The sequence below is a fragment of the Eschrichtius robustus genome, chromosome 11, assembly GCF_028021215.1.
Source record: "Eschrichtius robustus isolate mEscRob2 chromosome 11, mEscRob2.pri, whole genome shotgun sequence".
In the NCBI taxonomy this organism is placed as follows: Eukaryota; Metazoa; Chordata; class Mammalia; order Artiodactyla; family Eschrichtiidae; genus Eschrichtius; species Eschrichtius robustus.
Window position 1 is genome coordinate 69637228 of NC_090834.1, and position 23363 is coordinate 69660590.

The 23363-nt window shown below is 46.6% G+C and overlaps 2 protein-coding genes across 4 annotated transcripts in view; one reads left to right on the plus strand and one right to left on the minus strand.

The window, feature by feature from the left end:
* USP47 (ubiquitin specific peptidase 47) overlaps nucleotides 1-5261 on the plus strand; it is a 125231-nt gene extending 119970 nt beyond the window's left edge. For all 3 annotated transcript variants that reach the window (XM_068556794.1, XM_068556796.1, XM_068556797.1), the window contains exons 25-28: nucleotides 1016-1146; nucleotides 2660-2707; nucleotides 2799-2929; nucleotides 3754-5261. In XM_068556794.1, the coding sequence (XP_068412895.1) occupies nucleotides 1016-1146; nucleotides 2660-2707; nucleotides 2799-2929; nucleotides 3754-3928 (485 nt within the window). In that variant the 3' untranslated portion in view covers nucleotides 3929-5261. The remainder of the gene's footprint in view (nucleotides 1-1015; nucleotides 1147-2659; nucleotides 2708-2798; nucleotides 2930-3753) is intronic.
* A 7232-nt stretch (nucleotides 5262-12493) lies between these two features.
* Nucleotides 12494-23363, minus strand: part of DKK3 (dickkopf WNT signaling pathway inhibitor 3) — a 47705-nt gene continuing 36835 nt past the window's right edge. Inside the window, exons 5-8 of the mRNA XM_068555251.1 lie at nucleotides 17527-17619; nucleotides 16275-16419; nucleotides 14911-15067; nucleotides 12494-14091 (exon numbers count right to left, since the gene is read on the minus strand). Coding sequence (XP_068411352.1) covers nucleotides 13872-14091; nucleotides 14911-15067; nucleotides 16275-16419; nucleotides 17527-17619 — 615 coding nt within the window. The 3' untranslated portion in view covers nucleotides 12494-13871. The remainder of the gene's footprint in view (nucleotides 14092-14910; nucleotides 15068-16274; nucleotides 16420-17526; nucleotides 17620-23363) is intronic.

Here is a 23363-nt window from a genome sequence, read left to right on the forward strand (position 1 = left end):
ATCACTGTGTCTGGGTAGGCCAAGAAGAGATGAAGGACATAGACGTCACCCTTGTTAGGACGGAGTATATATTAGCAGAGATGGATCAGCCAGAACATGTCTCTGGATAGTAGGTCCTTGCATCAGTATCATTTCAGTATATGTTTTAGCATCAAAATACTTGATTAAGATATGTCATGTGATTAAATCCAAGAAACATTTATTGACCTGTAATTTGCCAGACATTGCTGATCCTTGGTGCTACAAAAATGAATAAAGACCAGTGATTGCCCCCCAGATGCACAGTGTATGGGAGATCCAGAACTACAAACCTGTAATTCCAAAATGATAGGTGTTAAGGACCAAATCAGTACAGTTGGCTCTTGTGTACATCAAAGAGAAAGGTGACAGTTGAGCTGGGCTTTGAAGAATCAGTAAGTTTGGGAGTAAATGAAAAGAGAAGGATTAATGATAGCTTGAGTGAAAAATGAAGATAAACTGAAAGCTATTTGATTATGATTTTAGATTGTGGGGTAGAAGCCAACAGAGGAGCAAAGATCATAGATCCAAAGAAGAGAGTAGTTGGGAGAGCAGTGTCCAGCAGGAGTCACAGGGAGTGGAATTAGGAGTACTGGTGGAAGGAGAGCTTGCAGGAGTTAGCAATTATCTTCTGAGACTTGGGGGAAGAGAATAAATATTTTATTCTCAAAAACTACTTGGGATAATTGGTTTCTTTTATGCCCACTCTTTCTTTTTTGTATTTATTTATTTATTTGGCTCCGCCGGGTCTTAGTTGGCAGCGTGTGAGATCTTTAGTTGTGGCATGTGGGATATAGTTCCCTGACCAGGGATTGAACCCGGGTCCCCTTCTTTGGGAGCACAAAGTCTCAACCGCTGGACCACCAGGGAGGTCCCCATGCCCACTTTTTAAGAATAACACTTGAAGTAAATCTTTTTGTTTAGTCAGGCAGTACAAGAAAAGGCAAATTATGAATCATTAGAGTCAGTAGAATGACGACCTAATCTTGCATATTAGGGGCAGAGAAGATGAAATCCATGTCACAACTTGCAGTTTTGTCAAGACGGTGGAGGCCTTCAGAGATGAAGTTGGATCCCTTCCAGGAGGTTGTGTTGGAAAGCAGTAGTGTTGATGAGTTGCGAGAGAAGGTAAGTTCATCTTAAAGAAAATGAACTAACATACATTTTTCTCTGTGGTGCATAAGAGACACCCTAGGAAGTGAGTGCCAGACACTGACGCAGCAACCTCTCTTTCTTTGTCCCTGTCACACCTTGTGCCACACTATTCTTGTTTCTTAGGGCTGCTGATGCTTTGAAAAATTACCTTGGCTTCTGGCCATCCAGAAGTGAACCGCCACTTTCTGTTACTTGGACCAACTTTGCCTTAAGTAGTTAGGATTAGTTAGAGGCACTAGAGTAAATTGCTGTATATGCTTAAAACCCAAATGAGGTAGAATCGAATAGAGAACCCAGATGAAGATCTCTTCTGCATTTTGCATTTTAAAGGTGGGAATTCTAAGGATCCCTGGAGAAAGGGTGAATTATTCATAAGTGGTACTAGGACAGTTGGCAGCTTGGGGAAAAATTTATTTCCATATTTCACACCAAACACAAAAATAAATTCTAAATAAGTTAAATTTATATTTTAAAATATAATAAAATGATAAATGTTCTAGGTGAAAATATTGAGAATATTTTTATAATCCCAGAGAGGGAAAAATATTTGTAAGTATAATACCAAAAGCCAAAAAAGAAAAGATAGACAACATAAAAGTTTAAATCTTCTGCACAGTACCCCCCCCACTGCCAAAAAAAATTTTTTAAAGCAACCCATAAACAAAACTAAAAAACAAGGGGAAAATATTCGAAACATATGTGAAACATGATGTCCAAATTTCAAAGGAGCTACAAATTAATAATCTGGACAATCTAATTTTAAAATAAGCAAAGAACATGAATAGGCAATTCATAGAAGAAGAAATACAAGTTAAAATAATAACAGCACTTTTTACCTCTTAAATTGGTGAAGATTTAGAATATAAAAAAATACCTAGAGTCATCATGGTTTGGGGAAAACGCAATATCATACACCTTTGATAAGTGGTTAAATCGTTACATTTTTTTCAGGGTTCAGCTTGGCATTGTTTATCAACATTTCAGATGTGCAATTCTACATCTAAGAAATATTTGCAGAAATATGCAAAGAGATATTTATGGAGATGCATATTGTAGCACTGTAACTGGGAAAACGTAAAAACATGCTCAGTGTCCCTCAGTAGGAAATAAAATGGTATATTTTTCAACTATTGAAGAGAACGAGGTTACTCGGTATCCTATTCTTATGTATAGACTATATAAAGTTATTATATAGATATATAAAACTGTATTTATGAAATATATTTATAAATGTGTGCATGTAGTTTATATATGCATAGGAAAGGTCTGGAAGGAATATACTAAATTGATATTTCTGAGACATGGTGTTTGCAGGTGGACAGAGGAGAGAATTCCACTTCCTGCTTTTTAAAAAATTTTTATATCAAACGTGTTACTTCTTTGAACAAAAAATCAAGCTACGTCTGTGTTTATGAGGTTAAAGGAAAATAACTTCTCAGCAAATTTACTTTTTAGATGAACTCATGTAAAATGTTTCCTTTTACAGCTTTGTGAAATCAGTGGAATTCCTTTAGAAGATATTGAATTTGCCAAGGTAAGACCCTGAGAATGTTTAAATCTGGGTACTAGGGGCTCAGTAAACATGGCTAATGGCGTCATTTATTCATTCATTCTTTTCTCCTTAGGGTAGAGGAACTTTTCCCTGTGATATTTCTGTCCTTGATATTCATCAGGATTTGGACTGGAATCCTAAAGTTTCTACCCTGAATGTCTGGCCTCTTTATATCTGTGATGATGGTGCAGTCATATTTTATAGGTAACATTCACAATGTTTTGGTTATTTCTAGTGATGCCACATTTTTGTTGTGCATCTTGTTTTTCATAAATAGCTTTACAATTGTTATGATATAGAGCAGCCCTGACCAGTGCAAGCCATATATTACATTCTGAAATTTCTAGTAGCCACATTTTAAAAAGTAGAACGGTGAAACTATTTTAATAAAGTATTTCTAACCCAGTACATCCAAAATATTATCATTACAACATGTAAACACTATAAAAATCATTTACAAGATATTTTACATTATTTTTCATAGAGTAAGTCTTGGAAATATTGTGTATTTATTACACTTGCTGCCCATGTCAATTTGGAGTGGACATATCTCAATAGGCACACATGGCTAGTGGCTACCGGATCAGACATAACAGATATAGAAGGAAAAGAATGGTCATTGGAGGCTGGCAGATATGTGTTCAGATTTAGCGTTGTTATTTACCTAGGTCCTCATCTGTAAAATGGCAACAGTGATGTCAACCTTGCAGGGTTTTATGAGAATTAGGAACTATTGCATTTTTAAAAACTGGCCTAGTGCCTGTTATAAATAAATGTTCAATAAATGATAGCCATTATTATACTAATAGTAACATGGAAATTATTCTATGCCATTTTTCAAAGTGAGTGCCATGTTAATATAGTAAACACGTTAGAAATCTAGGATATCGTAATATATGAGGTATTTAACTTCAGTGGTGATAATCAGATTTCATTTTCTCACTGAGGAGCATTAGAGCATTTAAGCATAAATTAAAAGAGACAGATGGCTCTACTGGTCTAATATGTCATTAATATTTTAAACGTAGGGATAAAACAGAAGAATTAATGGAGTTGACAGATGAGCAAAGAAATGAACTGATGAAAAAAGAAAGCAGTCGACTCCAGAAGACGGGACATCGTGTAACGTACTCACCTCGGAAAGAAAAAGCACTAAAAATATATCTGGATGGAGCACCAAATAAAGATCTGACTCAAGACTGACTCTGCTAGTGTAGCATTTTCCCTGGGGGATTTTGGTTTTAATTAGACGGTTCACTGCTACTGTGTAGTGTGCCATTATAGCCGGACGTGGTTAGGGGTAACCCAGTGATACCAGCACTGATTGGACTGCCCTTCACCAATCAGAAGCTCAGTGCCCAATGGGCCACTGTTTTGACTTGGAATCATGTTGTGCACTATAGTCAAATGTACTGTAAAGTGAAAAGGGATGTGCAAAACAATAAAAACAAAAAGCAAAACCTACTAGAAAAGGGGAAAGGGGAATGAGTAAACTTCTTTTCTTGCGGACAGATGTGCACATAGCCGCTAGTCAAACCAGCCTCAAACAGGATGCTCATAGCTTAATAATAAAAGCTGTGCAAAGGCCATGAATGAATGAATTTTCTGTTTATTTCACTGATACACACATTACCTCATTGACAATTCGGAAGTAAATGCAACGTGTGTTGACTCTTGGAAAGCAGTAAAAATAGCAGAAGAAAGAAATTCTTAGAACCAGCCGTAACCCAGTAAAGAAAGAATCGTGAAGTTGTGTTTTTGTTTCCTTTTTTTCAAAGTATTAAGAACATTATTCTAGATCATCAAAACGTTTCCCTTAGACCACTCCCAGCAGGTGGCAGCTCAAAATTGCTGCAATACTGTAATTATAACTGTACGTAAGTTATGGATGTAGAGAATTCATTTCACTCGTTCATTCAGCATGTAAATAAAATTGATCCTATTGAGTTATCATAATTGCAGTTCAGCTATTTCCCATGGTTATTCCTTTCACATATCATTCATGGTGTACATTTGTGTACATTGAGAAGTATAGCAGTTTATGTAAATGTAACCCTCAGTGGGGTTCCTCAGTGCTGGGTCCCATACGATTGTATTTTCCCTTGTTAATGAGGTTTTTCTGTTCAGCGGCTTCAATTTTTTCCTTTTTTACATTTATTTTTGAAGATTTACTTCAAGTTTGAATCTTCTAAAACCCTTTTAAGTCCCACTTTAATTTTTGGAGTTGATACATAGTTACATGTAGTTTAACTTTGGGGAAACATCTTAACATCGTGTTGAATAAACTTGCTAGTAAGTCAGGTCATGACACAGGCTAATGCAGTCAACATGATTTCATTGCAAAGTCTATTAGAATCGGCAAGTGTTTGCTATGCTAAATACAACTATTCAATGAACACAATTCTACGTAAATTTTGAAAATGCCATCTAATTTATAAAAAAATCAATAAAAAGGTTTTGGTAAAACTTTTTCATGCCAGATGCTGTTTACAACAATGAACATGCCAATAAAACATTTGTTCATTCTGTTGTGTTATTTTGGTCATTAAACTTTTGTGGATGAAGAATCCGGGTTCAGAAGAGATTTGTTTTCTTTAAATACCACATTTTGTAACGTATATTGAATAATTATTTCCGTGGTAACGTATGTTTACAGTAAAGTTCTCATAAGAGAGATGAAAAGATGTTAATACTTAACTTTGGAGGATCCTGTCAATATTTCAAAATCAAAATTTTACCCTTTTTTTCCTTTTAAGAAAGAATTAGAAAATAGTGTTAGCAAATGTTGGTTGCAGTTTGAATATAATGATTGAGAATTCCATAATATCTTAAAAGTCCCCACAAGGGGGAAGAAAATCTTTTCTAAGACATTTTTCTGACTAATTTTTATTCCATATAAACTCTGTAGCATTCTGCTAAATTTGAAGGCGGTACTGTTCTGGGTTTGCATTAGTGGAATTGGTGGTGTTCTCAGAGGAAAACTTGAAGCATTTGTGATGAAGATTTGTCTTTTCAGATCATTTGATTTTCTGATGTAACATGACAGCTATTTGGTTCTGATGCAGGCCAGCTTCCTTGGGATACAGGGGTCAGTAAATGTGCTTTCTGCTTTCAAGCACTGACTCTGTGGAGCAGAGGCGGCCGATTTGTAAGTAGAATGGGTCTGGGGCCTTGTTTGCTTCGGTTTAGTGTCCCTATCAGAGGAAATGGTGGAATCTTCATACCTGCTCCTCCTTCTGTGCCTTCTGCCCTTTTTACTGTTTGTTTCGTGTTTGCTGTTTCTAATTGCAGGCATATTACAAATACCAAGGGTAAAGAAAATATGTATTTCATTATAGAAAAGAAAAAGCTTCTTGCTCTTCAGTGCCTGATAGAGAGAAAACACAATGTTGTACTTGAATAATTTCAGTGAAGGGGGTGGTGATTTCAAAGCGGATTTGTGACAGTGGGAACAGTAATTTGCGGGAAAGAGATTAATGTGTCAACCTCCCCCAGACTCAGAGAATCAAGTGAGCACCTGTAAGCCAAGGGGCACATTAACTGTGTGTTCCCAGGCCTGGGGCAGTGGAACCTGGTGATCACTCATCTGCTGAATCTTCTGAGGCTGAGGCAGGCCACGTGCAATAAAGAGTGACCCTGCTCCCCATGGGTCATGCCAAGGTTTTGAAGAGTTTTTTCTGTGGGGCAGATGAGTTTGTGTCAGCCAGGGACACCCTGTGAGAACCAAGCACCTACATATCTAAGGCAGGTGCTGAAGGTCAGGGGTCCATTCTGGCCGAAGAAGCCAGAGCTATGGTTTCAGGACTCTGCCTTGTTTATTTAGCTGGTCTGTACAGTGTTTATTTAGCTGGTCTGTACAGAGGTTTGCTAGATGGACGTCTACTTCTCAAACGAAGTGTAAGTGATAGTAGTCATGACCAGATAAAAAGTGAGGGGAAGTGCCCTACACTACACAGTGTTTGGTAATCTCTTTCGTAATGAAATGGAAAGTACTTTAAAACTCTTGAGAAAACGGAAAGTACTTTAAAATTCTGAGAAAACGGGGGTGAACTATGCTACAGCTAGAAAACAATCCAGTAGGCAGGCTACACTGTTAGGAATGGTATCTAGGCGGAGAGAGGAGACAGCTATAAACTTCCAACATGGTCCGAGCTAGAGTGCACAGCATCAGAGCACTGCAGTGTTACTGCTAAATCTGGAAGTGACCTGTGAATGTACGGAATACAATGAAATCTTTTATTCTGATTCATTCGCTAGTATTTCCTTTTCAATTGGCTATTTTCCTTCTGAATTTTGTCCCTTTGTTCAGCATCAAGTCTCTAACCAGCTCTTGCACTTGTGACTTGCAAATTGTAGTCTAGAGTATATGGAATGGAAGATAATCTGAATTAGCAAGTTTTTTGTTTGCTAAATAAAAGTATGCCATCTAAACAATTCTGTGTAATTTTTGCAAAACAAATCAGTATTTTGGTCACTAGCAGTCAAAGCCTTCTAGGGCCACAAATCCTTAAATCCAATGCAAAATTGTGTGTATGTGTAGTTTTCTAGGGGTCGGTCTAGTAAATGCTTTTTAAATCAGGTTTGCAAAGGAGTTCACGGTCCAAATAAAGCTTGTAGCCACGTAGGCTTGGTGTACGTGAAGCTGGTGTACAGAAGATGCTCCTTCAATGTCGTTCATATGGGGAAAGGGGTACTTTGATCATTTGGTTAGATATAGTGTTAATTTTCAAAACGTGGCTTTCAGAAACAATGCTTGACAAAATCAAGAGTGTGTTAAATCACGTGTGACTGTTTAGAAAAGAATGCGACAATCACTAGGGGCCAAGCTAGGAGGGCAAAAAAGTGTGAGGGAGGGATGTGCTCCCCCTTCCCCGTGATAGCACCACCACCTACCTCCCCCTCACCAGTTAACCTGCACAGGAGAAGCTGGTCTTTTGACTGGTCAGAGCCTGAGGATTATTAGTGGACCCGAGAGCCTTGCCTTAAAGGTGAGTACCATGCTCGCCCTCTGCTTCCTTTGCTCCCAACCTGCCCCTTCCCCCGGTATAGAGGGCACACTTCATGTTCAGCCTTATAATGCTTAAGCAACCCACTGAACTAGAAGGTATCATCTTGTTGAGATACAAATAATGCAGTGGTTCTGTTTTTCCAGTAGCTGTGCCAACTGTTCTGTAGAATGCAGTTTCGCACTGGAAGCAGACTTTTGGGGCAACCCTATAACTTTTAAGTCACTTTGCATTATTCAGACAATCTGACCTTGTTGAAGTTTTTTAGCCATTTGATTTAAAGCGCCTCCCCCCACCACACGCACAGTGGCTGCTGGATGTGCCACTCTCTGCTTGGAGAGGGAAGGAGGCTATGGTCAGAGCCCTCCCTCCCCACTGGCTCTTTTCCGCACCAGCTCTGTGGATGGTGGAAGAGGGAAAAGAGCAGCCTCCTGTGGGTGGTGGTGAGGTTACTGTCCCCTTTTACCTGGTCACCACAAACTCTCGTAGGAGGTAGACGCCCTACGGGTCCTACCAGCCAAGGATTCAACTCCAAACAACACTGGTGGTTCCTTATGAAACTTGACTGTCTTTTGCCGACTTCCTGCTGGCAAGGGACATTCCTCTGAAATGCGTACCACGTTATCCCATGATGCCCTGGTCCCCACCAAGTCTTCAACCCTTAATTGCATGTTTCTTCCATGGCCCTGTCTCTCGGGCTGTGGGTGCAGTAGGAATCTATCTTCTTTGCATCTGCCCTCCTCCACCTCACTGCTCCATCCAGCCATCTCTCCCTGATGCTCCTCCTTCCACGGTACTAGTGGCAAGTCAACGTGTCCACCTTCTACACAACCATCCCCCTTTGAGATGTCAATGGCTCCCATACAAATTTTATTTTTTTATTGAAGCATAGTTGATTTATATTGTGTTCATTACTGCTGTACAGCAAAGTGACTCAGTTATACAAATATATATACATTCTTTTTTCATATTCTTTTCCATTATGGTTTGTCACAGGATATTGAATATAGTTCCCTGTGCTATACAGTAGGACTTTTGTTGTTTATCCAGTCTATATGTACCAGTTTACATCTGCTAACCCCAAACTCCCAATCCATCCTTCCCCACCTCCCTCCCCCTTGGTAACCACGAGTCTATTCTCTATGTCTGTGATTCTGTTTCTGTTTCATAGATAGGTTCATTTGTGTCATATTTTAGATTCCACATATAAGTGATATGGTATTTGTCTTTCTCTTTCTGACTTACTTCACTTAGTATGATAACCTCTAGTTGCATCCATGTTGCTGCAAATGGCATTATTCTTTTTTATGGCTGAGTAGTTTTCCATATGTACCACATCTTCTTTATCCATTCATCTGTCAGTGGACATTTAGGTTGCTTCCATGTCTTGGCTATTGTAAATAGTGCTGCTATGAACATAGGGGTGCATGTATCTTTTTGAATTATAGTTTTGTCTGCATATATGCCCAGGAGTGGGATTGCTGGATCATACGGTAATTCTATTTTTAGTTTTCTGAGGAACCGTCATACTGTTTTCCACAGTGGCTGCACCAACTTACATTCCCACCAACAGTGTAGGAGGGTTCCCTTTTTTCCACACCCTCTCCAGCATTTGTTATTTGTAAACTTTTTAATGATGGCCACTCTGACCGGTGGTACCTCACTGTAGTTTTGATTTGCATTTCTCTAATAATTAGCAATGTTGAGCATCCTTTCATGTGCCTATTGGCCATCTGTATTTCTTCTTTGGAGAAATGTCTCTTCAGGTCTTCTGCCCATTTTTTGATTGGGTTGGTTGGTTTTTTGTTGTTGAGTTGTCCCATCCAAACTTTATGAGTGTTTATCTGAAAGTTCCTCCCATAGGTTTTAGCCAAAGGAATAAGTCTAATTTCCCCTGCCTCACAGGAGGTCAGACAGGGAAATAACCTGTTTTCCAAACACTGCCATCTCCCAAAAGGGGCTTTCTTACCACCTCTCTCGTCATCTTTATATAGGGCAATTGAGTTGCTGCTGCTGCAGCGGCACCTCTCAGCAGCCCCTGTTATGAGGTGCCTAGCTCCACAGCTGTCGGCCCTCTGACTTTGGAAACCCAATCTGGCTATCAAAACATAATCTCTAATCTAGTTGCATTTCTTGACTCTCTAGAGGGGATGCACAGACTACAGGAATACTTAACTGCCCTTTATCCCACGCTTCCCTCCCACCACAGCAGGCTCCTGGCTTTTCTCTTCAGCTCTCATCCTTCTGCCCTGCACCCCTTTCTCCTGATCGTGTCAAAAGCGCAAAGAACCAGGCTAGGGAGGCTAGAAAAGCCAGACCCTGGGAGGAGTAAAGAGGGAGCAGGAACAGAACATGAAGAGGGGAAGCTGGGAAGAGTCAGCAGCAATCATTGTTGTTCCATCACAGTCCTCTTCCAGTTTAGTCTAAGGCCATGTGGGTGGACAAGCCAGCCACTCCTCTGGGCGGAAGGTGGGGCTCAGACTTGGAGCCTGCACCACACCCAAACACTTCATTTTCTAATCATCTTGCTTTCCCACTGAGGGTGGGAAAGCGGGTGGGTTGGGATTCATAAAGCTGCACATTGTTCCCCTTTTAGTTGTTTCTGGCTTCAAACAACAAAGACTAACAGCAACTTTATCTGTCATATTGCTGGTTTACTTTAGAAGGAGTCCAGAAATAGTTGACAGAAGGGCTGCTTTCCTCCTCAGCGTCATCAAGGACTCAGACGTTTATCCTTCTGAGGTAAGTAGAATAACGGCCGACAAAAGATGTCCATATCCCAAACCCCAGACCCTCTGAATATTTACCTTACATGGCAAAAGGGACAGCAGATATAATAAAGATTAAGGACTTTGCCATGGGAAGATTATTCTGGATTATATATGAGTCACTGGAAGTGAAAAACCTTTCCCAGCTGCAGAGATGGCACCAAAAGACCCAACCTGTTACTGCTGGCTTTGAAGATGAAGGGGGCCATGAGCCACAGAATGAGAGCAACCTCTAGAGGCTAAAAAGGGCAAGGACGTTTCTTCTCCAGAGCCTCCAAGAAGGCAGCCCTGCTGATGGCCTTGATCTTGATCACATGATCCCAAGATGGCTGCTGCAGCTCCAAATGTCACATCCTAAACACCTGTGCTCAAAGACAGGCAACCAACCAGGGAAGGGGGTGGAGAGTGGGGACATACTTCCTGTAGGCCTCTTTCCTTTTGTCACTCAGGTAAAAAACCCTTCCCAGAAACTCTTTGGCAGCCTTCCCATTTCCAGGGCCAGAACTGGGTCATGTGGCCGTCTCTAGCTGCAAGTGGGGGCTGGGAAAGCAAGTGTCCAGCTTTTTCAGCCTCTGTGATGGTGGGAGAAGCGCAAGAGGGCTGGGATTAGCTGTCCCGTAATTGAAATGACAGCATCTCCCGTGGCTTCCTTGGCAGGAACTCCGGATCTCGGGAAGGGCAGGCAGGAAGATGCAAGTACCAAGCTCCACCTAACCTTTAACACTTTCCACTTAGAATCGTGAGTAGAGGAGATACACCAGCGTGTTTATATGTGAATTTCAGCCAAGAATTTTGCCAAGCGTCTCATGTTCTTAACATTTTTGTGGCTATGATGACAAAGTGGAACAAGATAATATACCTGCATATAAGCTCCATGAGAAAGTGACCTAGTTTTTAATCTCATGTGCCACTGTCTCCCTGGCACCTAACATAGGGCCTGACATTTAGTAGGTGCTCAATAAATTTTTGGATGAAATAATTTTCAGCCTCTTCTCCAAACGCTCAAATTTACCTTGCCTTCCAGCCACTGTGAATTACTTGCAGTTCCCCCTATATACCATCCCTCCTCCTTGCCTCCCTCCCTCTGCCTGTAGCCCAGAATGCCCTCTCCTATTCCTTCTGTCCTCCTGATATACTGTCATCTTTGAAAGCCAGTTTCCATGCCAGCTCTCCCAAGCCACGTGCTCCTTTGAGGATCCCGTAACGCTCTGTTCAGATATCGGGTTGACTGCTTTCATTTTGTCAGTGCTGAGTTTAGTGTATCTCCCTCATTAGGCTGTGATGCCTTCAGGGTAGGACCCTATCTGGATCAACTTGGTACCCCTAGTGCATATCACAGCACCTGGTTCTGAGTAAATATCTGTTGAGTGAGTAATAAAGATGTAGAGTGGTCCTGATGATTCTGGACATTGAAAACAGCTAATTTTAAGAGATAAACTTGTCAGTATATCCTGGGCATACTGTACTAGATATTGTTTTGACTTCTAGCTCTATCACTTAATCTTTTTGAGTCTCCATTTCTTCATCTGTTAAATGAAGAAGATACTCATGGGTTCAATGAATATTGAATTAATATGGGTAGACTGTCTAATCTGGTGTCTATCAATCAATCACCCAGGTGACCTTCATATATAGTAGTTTATTATTATGGATTATGATGCTCACTGAAGATCTTACTGTGTTTGGCCCAGAACTGCATTTGATTAAAGAAGCCTCCCCAGAAAAGAGGCATACACATTCCATTTACTCTTTCAGAGACAATGAAGCACTGACACTCTTAAGGACTAATTCCCATCCCCAAATGGTTAACATTTCTAACATATTTTGATGCTAAAAGAGGTATGCTTCCATTGTCTGGAAAATTTGCTTTATGGAAGAACTTTTTTTTTTCTTTTTGGACAATGCAGGTCATTTCTATTTTATTTTTTCTGGCTGAAAGGGCTTTATATTTATTCAAAGTCAAAAGGAAAAAGAAGTCCAAGAGCTACAAAAGAGTAGTTTAAGTGATTTATGCTTGATTTCTAAATGCAACATGTGTTTATACATAATTTAAAACTTGAAGAAAGCATGCTTATACAATTGTGTGTGACTTTAACATTTAATAACTCTGAATACATGATGGAAACAGTCCATGACACTTGAAAATATTTATAGAACAGCATACAATTCAGTGCTCTTAGCTTGGATATTACAACCATATTTCACAGTCTTGCTTGGCTTGATTTTCTCCATGCAGTCAATAATGGTCTTCAGTTGCTGGTAAGTGATTTTGCAAATTTCATTTATAATCCTGGCCCTAAGATTACCTAAGTACTGTTTCTGGCACGTTAACTTACATATTATGCTCCGGTCATGTGTACCTTCAAAGTTACTGATATAACTGACTGCCACAGGGGACAGTGTCAATACCTCTGTCTCCACTGGAGTGATGGCCACCCACACTGGGGAGAACACTGGGGAGAACGCTGTTTTTCTAACAGCAGAACTTTAATCTTACAGGGATGTGTGAACTAGTTTGACCTTAGTTCCAGATGTGCCTCAAAAAAAAAAAAAAAGGAAAAATCTCATTCTTTATCCTCGTAGGGGGTACTTTTGGTGGCACTGAGGCTGGTGGGGAGAGCACTGGGCTTGGAATCACACCTGGGTGACATCCTGCTCTGGTCTTCACTAGCTGTGTGACTTGGCAAGCCACTTGACATCTCTGAGCCTCCGAGATCCTGACAGACGGGGAGACCAACGCCCCCTTCACCAGGCTGTGGTGAGAGGACATGACACTGCTGCCCTGGCACAGAGGTAGGAGCTGAGTAACACTGCTGAGAGGATGAATGCAGGCAACGCGGAGTGAGAACGTTTCACCTGCAGCAGCTGAGGGCAGCGCTTGCCTGTGCCCATGGGGAGAATGGCATGAAAGATTCACTTGTTGCATTTTTGCAGGTTTACGTTTGCAAAGCAGGGCATTCTTCTCCATGTGTTTGAGAGTCAACATTTCCCCAAAACCCATCGTGGGGAAATTCTGCATTCTTTTCCATCCCCTCCCCTCCAACTATTCTCGAGGCAATGTCATACAAAACGAAACGTGCCATCTGCCAACCAGCAGAGGCGAAGCAGCCAATACTTTGGACCAGTGTAGCAGCCCTATTCTACCTTCAGCCTCCCACACCCTGGTCTTCCCCGGACAGCAGAATTGTGATGCATGGGGGAGGGGGGTGGGTGCTGGGCAAGGGTGCAGCCCCTCATGTTGTTTCAAGCCAGAGGGGAAAATGTACTGGGAAGAGGGCACGGAAAAAAAGCCTGGTGAGCCCACACCTAGGGACACAGCTGGGGAAATAAATTAACTACTTCTGTTGCATGTCTACCCATAGAACAGTGGGTCTAAATCTCCTCTCCCTCCAGCAGCTCCGAGGCGGCCCCGAGCTCCCTGAGAGCCATTTCCACTGACAGGCTCCTCTCCAGGTTCTCCAGCTCCCGGCGCACCTCCTCGATGAAGCCGCCGTCTTCGTACTCGTCCGGGACGTCTCTGGGCACCAGGTTCGCTCCGTCCTCATCGCGGCCCCCGACGAAGGTGGGCTTGCACACGTACACCAGGCTGTGGCTGCGGAGGGAGGGACGGGGGCGAGGCCCAGGCCCCCAAACTGAGGCCCCACCCTCTGCACAAGCCCAGCTCACTTTCACGGCACCTCCTCTAACATCCTGCCTTAAAGCAGATGCCGAGGGAGGGTCACCTTTGGAGAATGTGCTCCAAGGTGAGCTCCCCCACGTCTAGCCACAGGTCTGTCCTCCTGTCACGGACCCTCTCTGGCAGCCCTGAGGACTCCGGGGTCTGAGAGTTTACAGCCCCCTGCCCACCCGGGCCCCCAGGCAGCAGCAGCCCCTGCTGCACCTGTGGGGAGCCCTGGGCCTTGTGGGCCGGGGCTAGGGTTCTGTCTCCCCAGCCACCCTGGATTCTGCTGGGAGAGAAGGCGGAGCAGCGGCTGCTGAGTGAGATGCGCACGGAGAACTTAGCCTCTGAGCAGGCCTGGTGCTTCACGTCTCTCCACAGCCTCTACTCTGCTGACCACTCTCCCGGCTCCCCTCCTACCTCTCTGACTGCACCTTCTGTCTCCTCTGCTCTTTCATTGCGCTGGGCCTGGGCTCCCTCCACACACAATCTTTTTTAAGGTCATCTACTGAGGAGGCTTCAAACCCTCACACAGATGAGCCCCAATCTGTACCCCTGGCCACACCTCCTGAGCCCTAGTCCTATAGATCCGCTATTGGACCTTCCATCTGGAAGACCCAAGGACACCTCCAACTAAACCTACCTTAAATTAAATCCACATCTTCCCCCCACCCTGCTCCTGCTCCTGGGTCCCCACTGGGTGGCACCTCATTTGCTCTCAGCCCCCGACAGAAAGGGCAGGTGAGACCTCACCTCTGAGGCTGGCAGAGGAGGCCACTGGCACATGGGCATCGGTCCAAAGCTCCATCAGGCTCCAGCTCCCAGGTGATGAGATCCAGAAGCCGGCTGGCAGGGTCGTGGCAGAGCTCACCCTCCACGGGCAGGGGTGTGCACACAGGAAACAACAGACCTGGAACCAGCTGAGGGTTACCCCTGTACCAGGCAGGCAGGCACCAAAGGAAGGAGCAGAGAAATGGGGTGCAGCCCCCAGCTTCCACCCTGAACCCCAAAGTGGAGGTAGGGATTGAAGAGGTGGAATGGTAGGAAACCAGAATGACGGCATGGGCTCAGGAGGGAACAAGCTGGGAGGGCTGGAGCAGTTAGGGAGGACTGGCTGGAAGAGGTGGTCTTGTGCTGGGTTTTGAGGCCAGAGGTATGGAGAAATTAAGAGTGGAAAAAGGCACTGAAATTTTTTTTGGAGGGGCAGGAATTACTGTAACAAAATATGTGTTCAAAGAAAAAAAAATCTGGAAGGATATAGATAAGACCTTTGCTTATCTGTATCTTCCAGTTTTCCTACATTGAAAATGTATTATTTGTATAATTAAAAAATGAAAGTAACTATGTTTATATATATATGTAGAAAATAGAAAAAAAAAGGCTGGAGCCCAGAACCAACAAAGGCCTGGGGTTGGGCTGGTGAGAAAGGTTGGGACAGCGAGATTCCCAGATGGGCCAAGGAGTAGAGAGAAAAGGAGGACAGGTAAGCTGGACCCGGCAGAGGTCTTGGAAGGCCAACTGAGGAGTGGAATTGAAGTGACAGGACAGGAGCAACCGCAGCTCCCAGAGGAATGATACCCAGGGAGCCATGTCCTTGAGGAAAACTGCTGGGGCAGCAGGTACCAGGTGGACGAGGGGTTGAAGGAGGGGGTTAAGGGACGGTTTCAGAAACACCCGTGGATGGGGAGAGCACCTGAGCAGACCTCACCTGGGAGGGGCAGTGAGAATGGGAGACGGGAGTAGAAGGGGGCCACTCGCAGGAAAGCGGACCAGGGCCAGGTGCTACCCTGAGGCCTGGGGAATGGGTGGAGTGGGATGGGGAGGGGGTGCCCTCATCCCACCCATCTGGGGGTATTCCTCCCTCCTTGGGCTCATGCATCCTGAAGGAATTTAATTTCTAGGCATCACAGGGGGAAAAAGAAAAAGAGAGAGAGAGAGCTGGTCTTCAGCCCCGGGCAGAAGTTGTGGCGCTGGGACACATACCAATGAGCACTGGGGACCCTGCCTAGGAGAAGGTCCCTGAAAAGGTGTGGTTGGCATGGACGGGGCCCCAGGAGGCCCAGTGTGCTGGAGCTTGGGACAGGGCTTGTCCTGCCCCCAGAGGGGAGCCCACCCACCTCTCTGGAAGGCACAGCACAGCCCCGGCTGGCAGTCCCTCTGGTTGTCGCAGATGGTCCCGTTGCCGCCTTTGGTGGCCGTTTTGGTGCAGTGACCCCAGACGCACAGCTGGTCTCCACAACACTCGCTGTCCCGAGTGCAGAGCTGCAGCGGGAAGGGAAAACACAGGCGGCTCACGAACCTGAGGGAGCCCAGCTTGTCCCTGCCCCCAATCCAGAAGCCTGGAGACAGCGCAGGTCGGCTAACCCACATCCTCCTACTATAGACAGGAGGAAACTGAGCTCCTTGGTCTGGGGGTGTCTTAGGGAAGTCAAGGGGGGTGGAGATGGGAGCTGGGCAGGAAACATGACACCTGGGGGAGTCCTACGCAGCTTGAGATTTTATAAAGGATGGTTGCATCTTTTCGGTTCCCCCCCCAGACTTGGCCTTGCCTCCTTTTCATTAGGTCCCTAATTAACGGTCAGGAAGGAAGATGGCTTATGGCCCACAGACGCAGGCAGCAGCGTGAATCTGAGCAGCTGATTAAATTAGGGCCCAAGCCTGGGCAGCCACATGGACAGGAGGGCACTGGGTGCCTTGGACCTGGGGTCGCACATGTGGAGTGGTGGCACCGAGCAGGCCAGGAGCTGCCTAACCACAGGTGGGGCCAGGAGGGGCAGCAAGAAGCCCTCTATTTTCCAAACTTGTTATTGTGCTGTGTTATTGCCTTAATAACGAAAAGGACCAGAAAAGCCCATATATGGCTTTGTCCAAAACATCTGTTGGGCGGAGGGAGTGTCACTCTTTCCCGGCTTCCCGCTTCTCTCTGGAACCTCCATCTGGAACATGCTCTGGCTTCTTCCTGGGCCTCCTTCTGCCCTCTCTGAGCAGACTGGGAGAAAGATCTGGGGGGTGGGTTGCCCCTCCCCTGCCCAAGGGCTGCCGTGGTGTTGCTGGCTGCATCTACTGGGATGGTCTTCCCCAGGGAAGGGGCAGGGTGGGGCCTCCTCTGTCCTCCCTCCCCATCTCTGGTATCTATGAGGCGGGCAGGGTGACAGCAGGTCTGCAGACGGCTTCCTGGTCACCCCAGGAGTCAGCCCCACTGGGCACCATGGACTGGCTGTTCCAAGCGTGGACACGGTGGGGCCCCAGAGGAGGCTTCCAGGAAGCCCAGCTGAGAACCGGGGGCCACTGGCCTTCTCCCCCGGGTCCCCTTTTCTGGGCCCCCATGGCCCTGGCGCTGCAGCTCTGGGGGCCTCTGAGCACACTCACTGTCTGCTGGTCCCGGCACGGCTGGCAGGAGTACTCGAAGCTGGAAAACTGGCAGTACCTGCCAGGCCCACAGTCCTCATCGATGATGCACTCCTGGGAGGGAGGGAGGGGAGGGAGGGAGGGGAGGGGAGAGCAGCGTCATCAGTGAAAGGCAGATCAGCTGACCCGCGGTGCCCTGGAAGGGCCAAGCCCCACTTTATCCCGCAGTCTTAGCCCACAGGAATGAGAGAGCCCGCCTGGCTCTCTCACTGCAGCATCCACGCCCTCCAGGCTAGCAGGGGCCCTCACCCACCCCGCACGCCCGGGCTTCTGCCCTGCAGGATGCCACACCCAGTGCACGCAATCGAGTCTGCGTGCAGCCCTCCCCCTCACACACCCGGGATGGGAGCACAGAGACTCAGAGCCATTCTTCAACGAGGAGCAGATGGCTTTAATAAGAAGAGCGAATGAGTTCCAGGCCCAGGTGGCTGCACAGGAAGGGCTGGGGTCCCGGCCCAGCAGGGCCCTGCTGACAGTGAAGGGAAGTGCTGCAGAGGCTGCGCAGCTGGGCGGCTGCCGGGGGGCCTCCTGAGGCTCCTGGTCTGGGGTCCAGGGCTGCCCGGCAAAGGCAGCTGCCAGCTTTGAAACCCGAGGAGGGTGCAGCTGGCACTCAGCCCTCCAGCCCAGGAGCCTTCTCATGGCTGCCAGCCCTGCTCGGCTGGACAAATGGGGGAGAAAGGGAGAGAAGGGATCTGTCCACCCCGAGGCCCGAGGCCCAGGAGAGGGAGGCCACCAGAGAGGCCACTGCGGCCCGGCCACGGTCGCCAGTCACGGGCAGGAGCAGGGCTGCTTTAGCTCCGGGCCTGCTGTCAGGCTCAGGCCCGGGGCTGGCAGCTTCAGAGGGAGGGAGGGGCGGGAGAGGCGAGAGGCATAAGATCCACCACTGCCATCCCGTCACGGTGCAGCCCCAGCGGGCTCAGCGTCCCTGATCTACCTCGTGGCTTCCCCAGCAAGCAGCAGGGAGGGCTTACTTTCCCCATGCTATCAACCTGGAAACTGAGGCTCAGAGAGGCCCCCCAAGATAGAACAGCTATTCAGGGTAGGGGGACCCTCTCCACCACCCGCCCTTGGCTGATGGGGCCTAGGGCTCCAGATGCGGCCGTCAGGGACCCACGGATGAGAAACTCTCCTGAGGCAGGTGTTCTGGGGCCCCAGCAAACCTTATGGAAGGGTCTGGGGGAGGGAGGGACCTGCCTCTCCGCTCTGACTTGGGCATGCTCCAAGCTGAAAGCAAGTGTGGAGCCCGACCCGGAAAGGCCTGGATGGGCAAGCCTTGGCCTAAGCGGCCTGGGCTGGTCCCTACCTCTGCTCTGTGAGCTGAGGCACCAGTGCTAATGGGTATGGACAGGAGACTGTGAACGGGGTCTTCTAGGGACCCCCAGGGCCAGAGCATGTGTGTAGGCCTGGGGGTCAGCAGGGAGGCTCTGGCCAGGCAGCCTAGGGAATGAAGCTTTGTCCCTGGGAAGTGACAGGTGTCCCCAGGCCAACACTGCAGGCCTGAGAAGATGGGTATTTGGTTCAGGGCAGCTGCAGGCTTGGCCTCTGCATAGGACTGTTGCAACTCCAGCCTGGCACTGACCCCCAGCCTGGCATACCTCAGAGCATGCGGTCATGCTCTGTTCACCAAGCAAGGTTCACCCAGCCAGGAAGACCATCAGTCCCACTGGACACCATCTTCCCACAGCCCCCTCTGAGGGATGACGGGGAAGAGGCCAACCTGGAGACGTGGTACAAGTCACCCCCATGTGCCAGGCTCTGTGCTCATCAGGGGCTCCAGAAGGGACCAGGGCTGACACCCAGAATAAGTGAAAAGTAATTTAAATCTCTACTGTAACTTCTCAAAAAGTGACAAGGGTAACCAAGCAGGACCCAATGGGGCCTTCCTGGGACAGACCCTCACCCCCACCCCATGTCCTCCACCTGCCTCTTGTTTGTAGAAAAACTTTAACCTCCTGGGCCTTCCCTGAGTTCCAAAGAAAAAATTTAATCAGAAAAGTGAGAAAATGCAGAACCAAAGGAAAACAGTCAAGCAAGACAAAATGGTGATAGTTTAGCCATTAAACATGTCCTTGAGCTGTTTTGCAGATACTGAAACCCCCAGCAGGTGGAAGAAGTTAACTGTATGCTGATCACAAGCCCACAGACCCCAGGCAATTGGAACCAGAAGACTGATGATGTTGACTCCCAGTTACCTTCCCACCCATCAGAAGAAAGTCTGCAAGCTCGTCACGCACATGTGCAACTCTCTCCCTCAACCTGTCTTTACAAACCCTTCCCTGAAAGCCAAGGGGGAGTTGGGATCTTCTGAGCTTTACTGCTTGCTTGGCCTTGCAACAAACGCTGCACTTTCCTCACCACGACCCAGCATCAGTAGATTGGCTTTACTGTGTGCAGGCAAGTGGACCCAAGTTCGATTCAGTAACAAAAGGAGAGCACAGGGCTTCCCTGGTGGCGCAGTGGTTGAGAATCTGCCTGCCAATGCAGGGGACACGGGTTCGAGCCCTGGTCTGGGAAGATCCCACATGCCGCGGAGCAACTAAGCCCGTGAGCCACAACTACTGAGCCTGCGCATCTGGAGCTTGTGCTCCGCAATAAGAGAGGCCGCAACAGTGAGAGGCCCGCGCACCGCGATGAAGAGTGGCCCCCGCTCGCCGCAACTAGAGAAAGCCCTCGCGCAGAAACAAAAGACCCAACACAGCCATAAATAAATTAATTAATTAATTAAAAGAAGCTTTTAAAAAAAAAAAAAAAAAAAGGAGAGCACACTGCCCAGCACCCTGCAAGATGACCTAAAATTGCTCTTCTCTGTGTCTCCCCAGCGTCCCACTCATCTTGGCCCACGAGCCCCCTCCCACGGCTCTGCCCGAAGTTTCCGTCACCACGGCAGTGCAGCAGCTCAGCAAGTAGGGTCTGCCCTCCCAAAAGGAATCGATCTTGTCCCTGTTCCCAACCCAGCAACCCTAAAAGTTCAGCTGTTTTTACTGGTGAGAAAACTGAGTCTCAGAGGGGCGGAAGGGCCACCCAAATCAGGGGCTGAGCTGGGGGCAGGGCACTCCGTCTGTGTGACCCCAGAGTCCATAATAGCCTGAGAAGCCGACAGGTTTGTAAGTAAAGCACTCAGCCACCGCGCCTTCCTCGACACAGACTCAACTCAGCCAGTTAAGCCAGAAGCGTCCTGACATTTCTTCCAAAACAGAATAGCAAGAGCATGGGGTAGGTGGGGGGAGGAGGGAGGGAGGGGTAGAGGGCCCACAGGTATCAAGGCCCTTCTCTGAACCCGGCCACATTTTGAAGCATTGGGATGCAAACGTGAATAGGAGAAGGCCTTTGCCCTCAAAGAATTTATCATTCAATTAAAAAAAAAAAAAGGCAACCCAGCAGAAAAGGAGAGAAGGGTATGAACAGACAACTTACAGCCAGTGAAACTGCTTTGTCTCTTCACGCAGAAAAGATGTTCGATTTCACCAATAATCAAGGAAATGCAACTTGAAAGAGCAGAATACCATGTTTTCACTTAGAACAGAAACAAGAAGTTTGATACTATCTGCGGTAGGCAGAATACTGCCCCCCCGCCAATGTCCACACCCTCATCCCTGGAAGCTGTGGACATGTCATGTTACATGGCAAGGGGACATTAAAGTCACAGGTGGAATTAAGGGTGTTAATCAGCTGACCTGACATAAGGAAAGAAGCCTGGATTATCCAGGTGCACCCAGCGTATAACGGTAAGGGGCTTTGCACATGGCAAGGAGCAGCAGGGTCAGTGTCAGAGCAACGCCACATGCAAAGACCCTCGTCCCCAGTTATCCAGACCTAACTGGCTTTGACTATGGAAGGGCCATGGGCCAAGGATCAGTATTTCTCCTAGACCTTCCAGAAGGAGCACAGCCCTGCCAATACTTTGATTTCGGTCCAGTGAGACTCCTGTTGGACTTCTGATTTACAGAACTGTAAGATAATAAATTCCTGTTTTTAAACCACTAAATATATGGTAAGCTGTTACAGCAGCAATAGGAAACTAATACATTGCATAATATCCCACGTTGGTAGGGATTTGAGAAACTGAGCATTGCCAGATGGCAATTTGGGGGTAATTAAAATTGAAGTAGATGTTCTTTGCAGGCAATTCATCAGCATCTATCAAAAATGTAAATGCATAGATCCTTTGACCCAGTAATTCCCCTTCCAGGTGGCTATCCTCAGAAACACTCATCCATATGTGCAAATACCCAAGTACAGGGATGTTTAAGGCTATACATCAGTGTAATATTTGTAATCCAGAAATAATGGAAATGCCCAATAAGAGGGGACTGATTAAATTATTGTACAATCATTCCATGGGAAAATGGCACCAGGCAGACATTAAAAAGAATGAGGTAGTTCTTTGCACTGTGATGTTTACAATCCATCAGTAAGTAAAACAAGCAAGTGAAAGAAGCATGTACCCTCACTCCTGTAAAGCAGAATAACAATACGTGTGACACACGCCTGGACCCAGCACAGCGCCTGACATGCGGGGGCACCTGATGGATACACACTGAGTGCATGAAACCACTTGTATGTTACTGGGGCAAACAGGCTAACAAAATGCTGCCCGTTAGCATTGATCTGGGAACCAAAGCAAGAAAATATGCACATTTCATTAACTTGGCTTCTCATTCCCCAAGAATCCTGTAAACTTGGAATTTTTACTACATACTTCCCCTTCCAGATCTTTAATTTAAAATATATGAGCTGTGGGGGCAGGGGCGGACTTCCCTGGTGGTCCAGGGGCTAAAAGCCCGCGCTCCCAGTACAGGGGGCCTGGGTTCGATCCCTGGTCAGGGAACTAGATCCCACACGCCGCAGCTAAGAGTTCGCATGCCACAACTAAAGATCCTGCATGCCGCAACTAAAGATCCCGCATGCCGCAACTAAAAGATCCTGCATGCCGCAACGAAGATCCCACATGCCGCAACTAAGACCCGGGGCAGCCAAATAAATTAAAGAAAAAAAAAAAAAGATATGAGCTAAGAGCCCCTGCTGTTCACAATTCTCCATCAAGCAAAGAACAGGTTCATCCTCAGGAATATCTTCCTTTCCCTAAACTGACTCCTACGCAGAACAAAGCATTCCCTACAAAGTCACAGTGAAGCAATTAATTTTTTTCTAGGTATGGAAAAATTTTTGGCATGGAACCTTGCCAAACACTTTTGAAAAATCCAGATACACTAAAGCAATGGTTTCCTTTGCAGACATGTTTCTGCTACCTGCCAGAGGCTCTGGCAGGTGAGTTCAGCATGACTGACCCCCAAGAAAGCTCGGTGCTTCTGTGTTAACGGTCTGCCGGCTCACTTATTGTGGATGTGCATTCCCAGCAGCTAGAAATGCTAGAGATGCTCTTTGAGAATTGTGATCATACTGGAAACCGTGGAACTTCCAAGTGTAAAGAACCCCTAGAGGCCAAAAGAGCAGAAACTGAATTCTGGTTTTGCCACTTCATAGCTGTGACCTATCTCACGGGGCTGTGAGAATGCCAAAAAATTTTTAAAAAAGAAAGAAAGAAAAGAAAAGAATGAAGGGGTCATGTGAGCACCACGGAGCAGGTGGGATGAGGTGCTGGGGTGAGATGACAAGCTGAGCCTACACCAGCTGCCCACGGCGTTCTGGCACCAGGCCCAGGCACAGCCGGGTCACTGCTGCCGCCACTCAGCACCAGTTCTCCTGAATCCCCCCGGCGCGGGCCTTAGTACCCACACTTCCCAGATGTGGAAACTGAGACTTAAGGTGAAGGATCTGTCCAGAGTCACCCAGCCCAG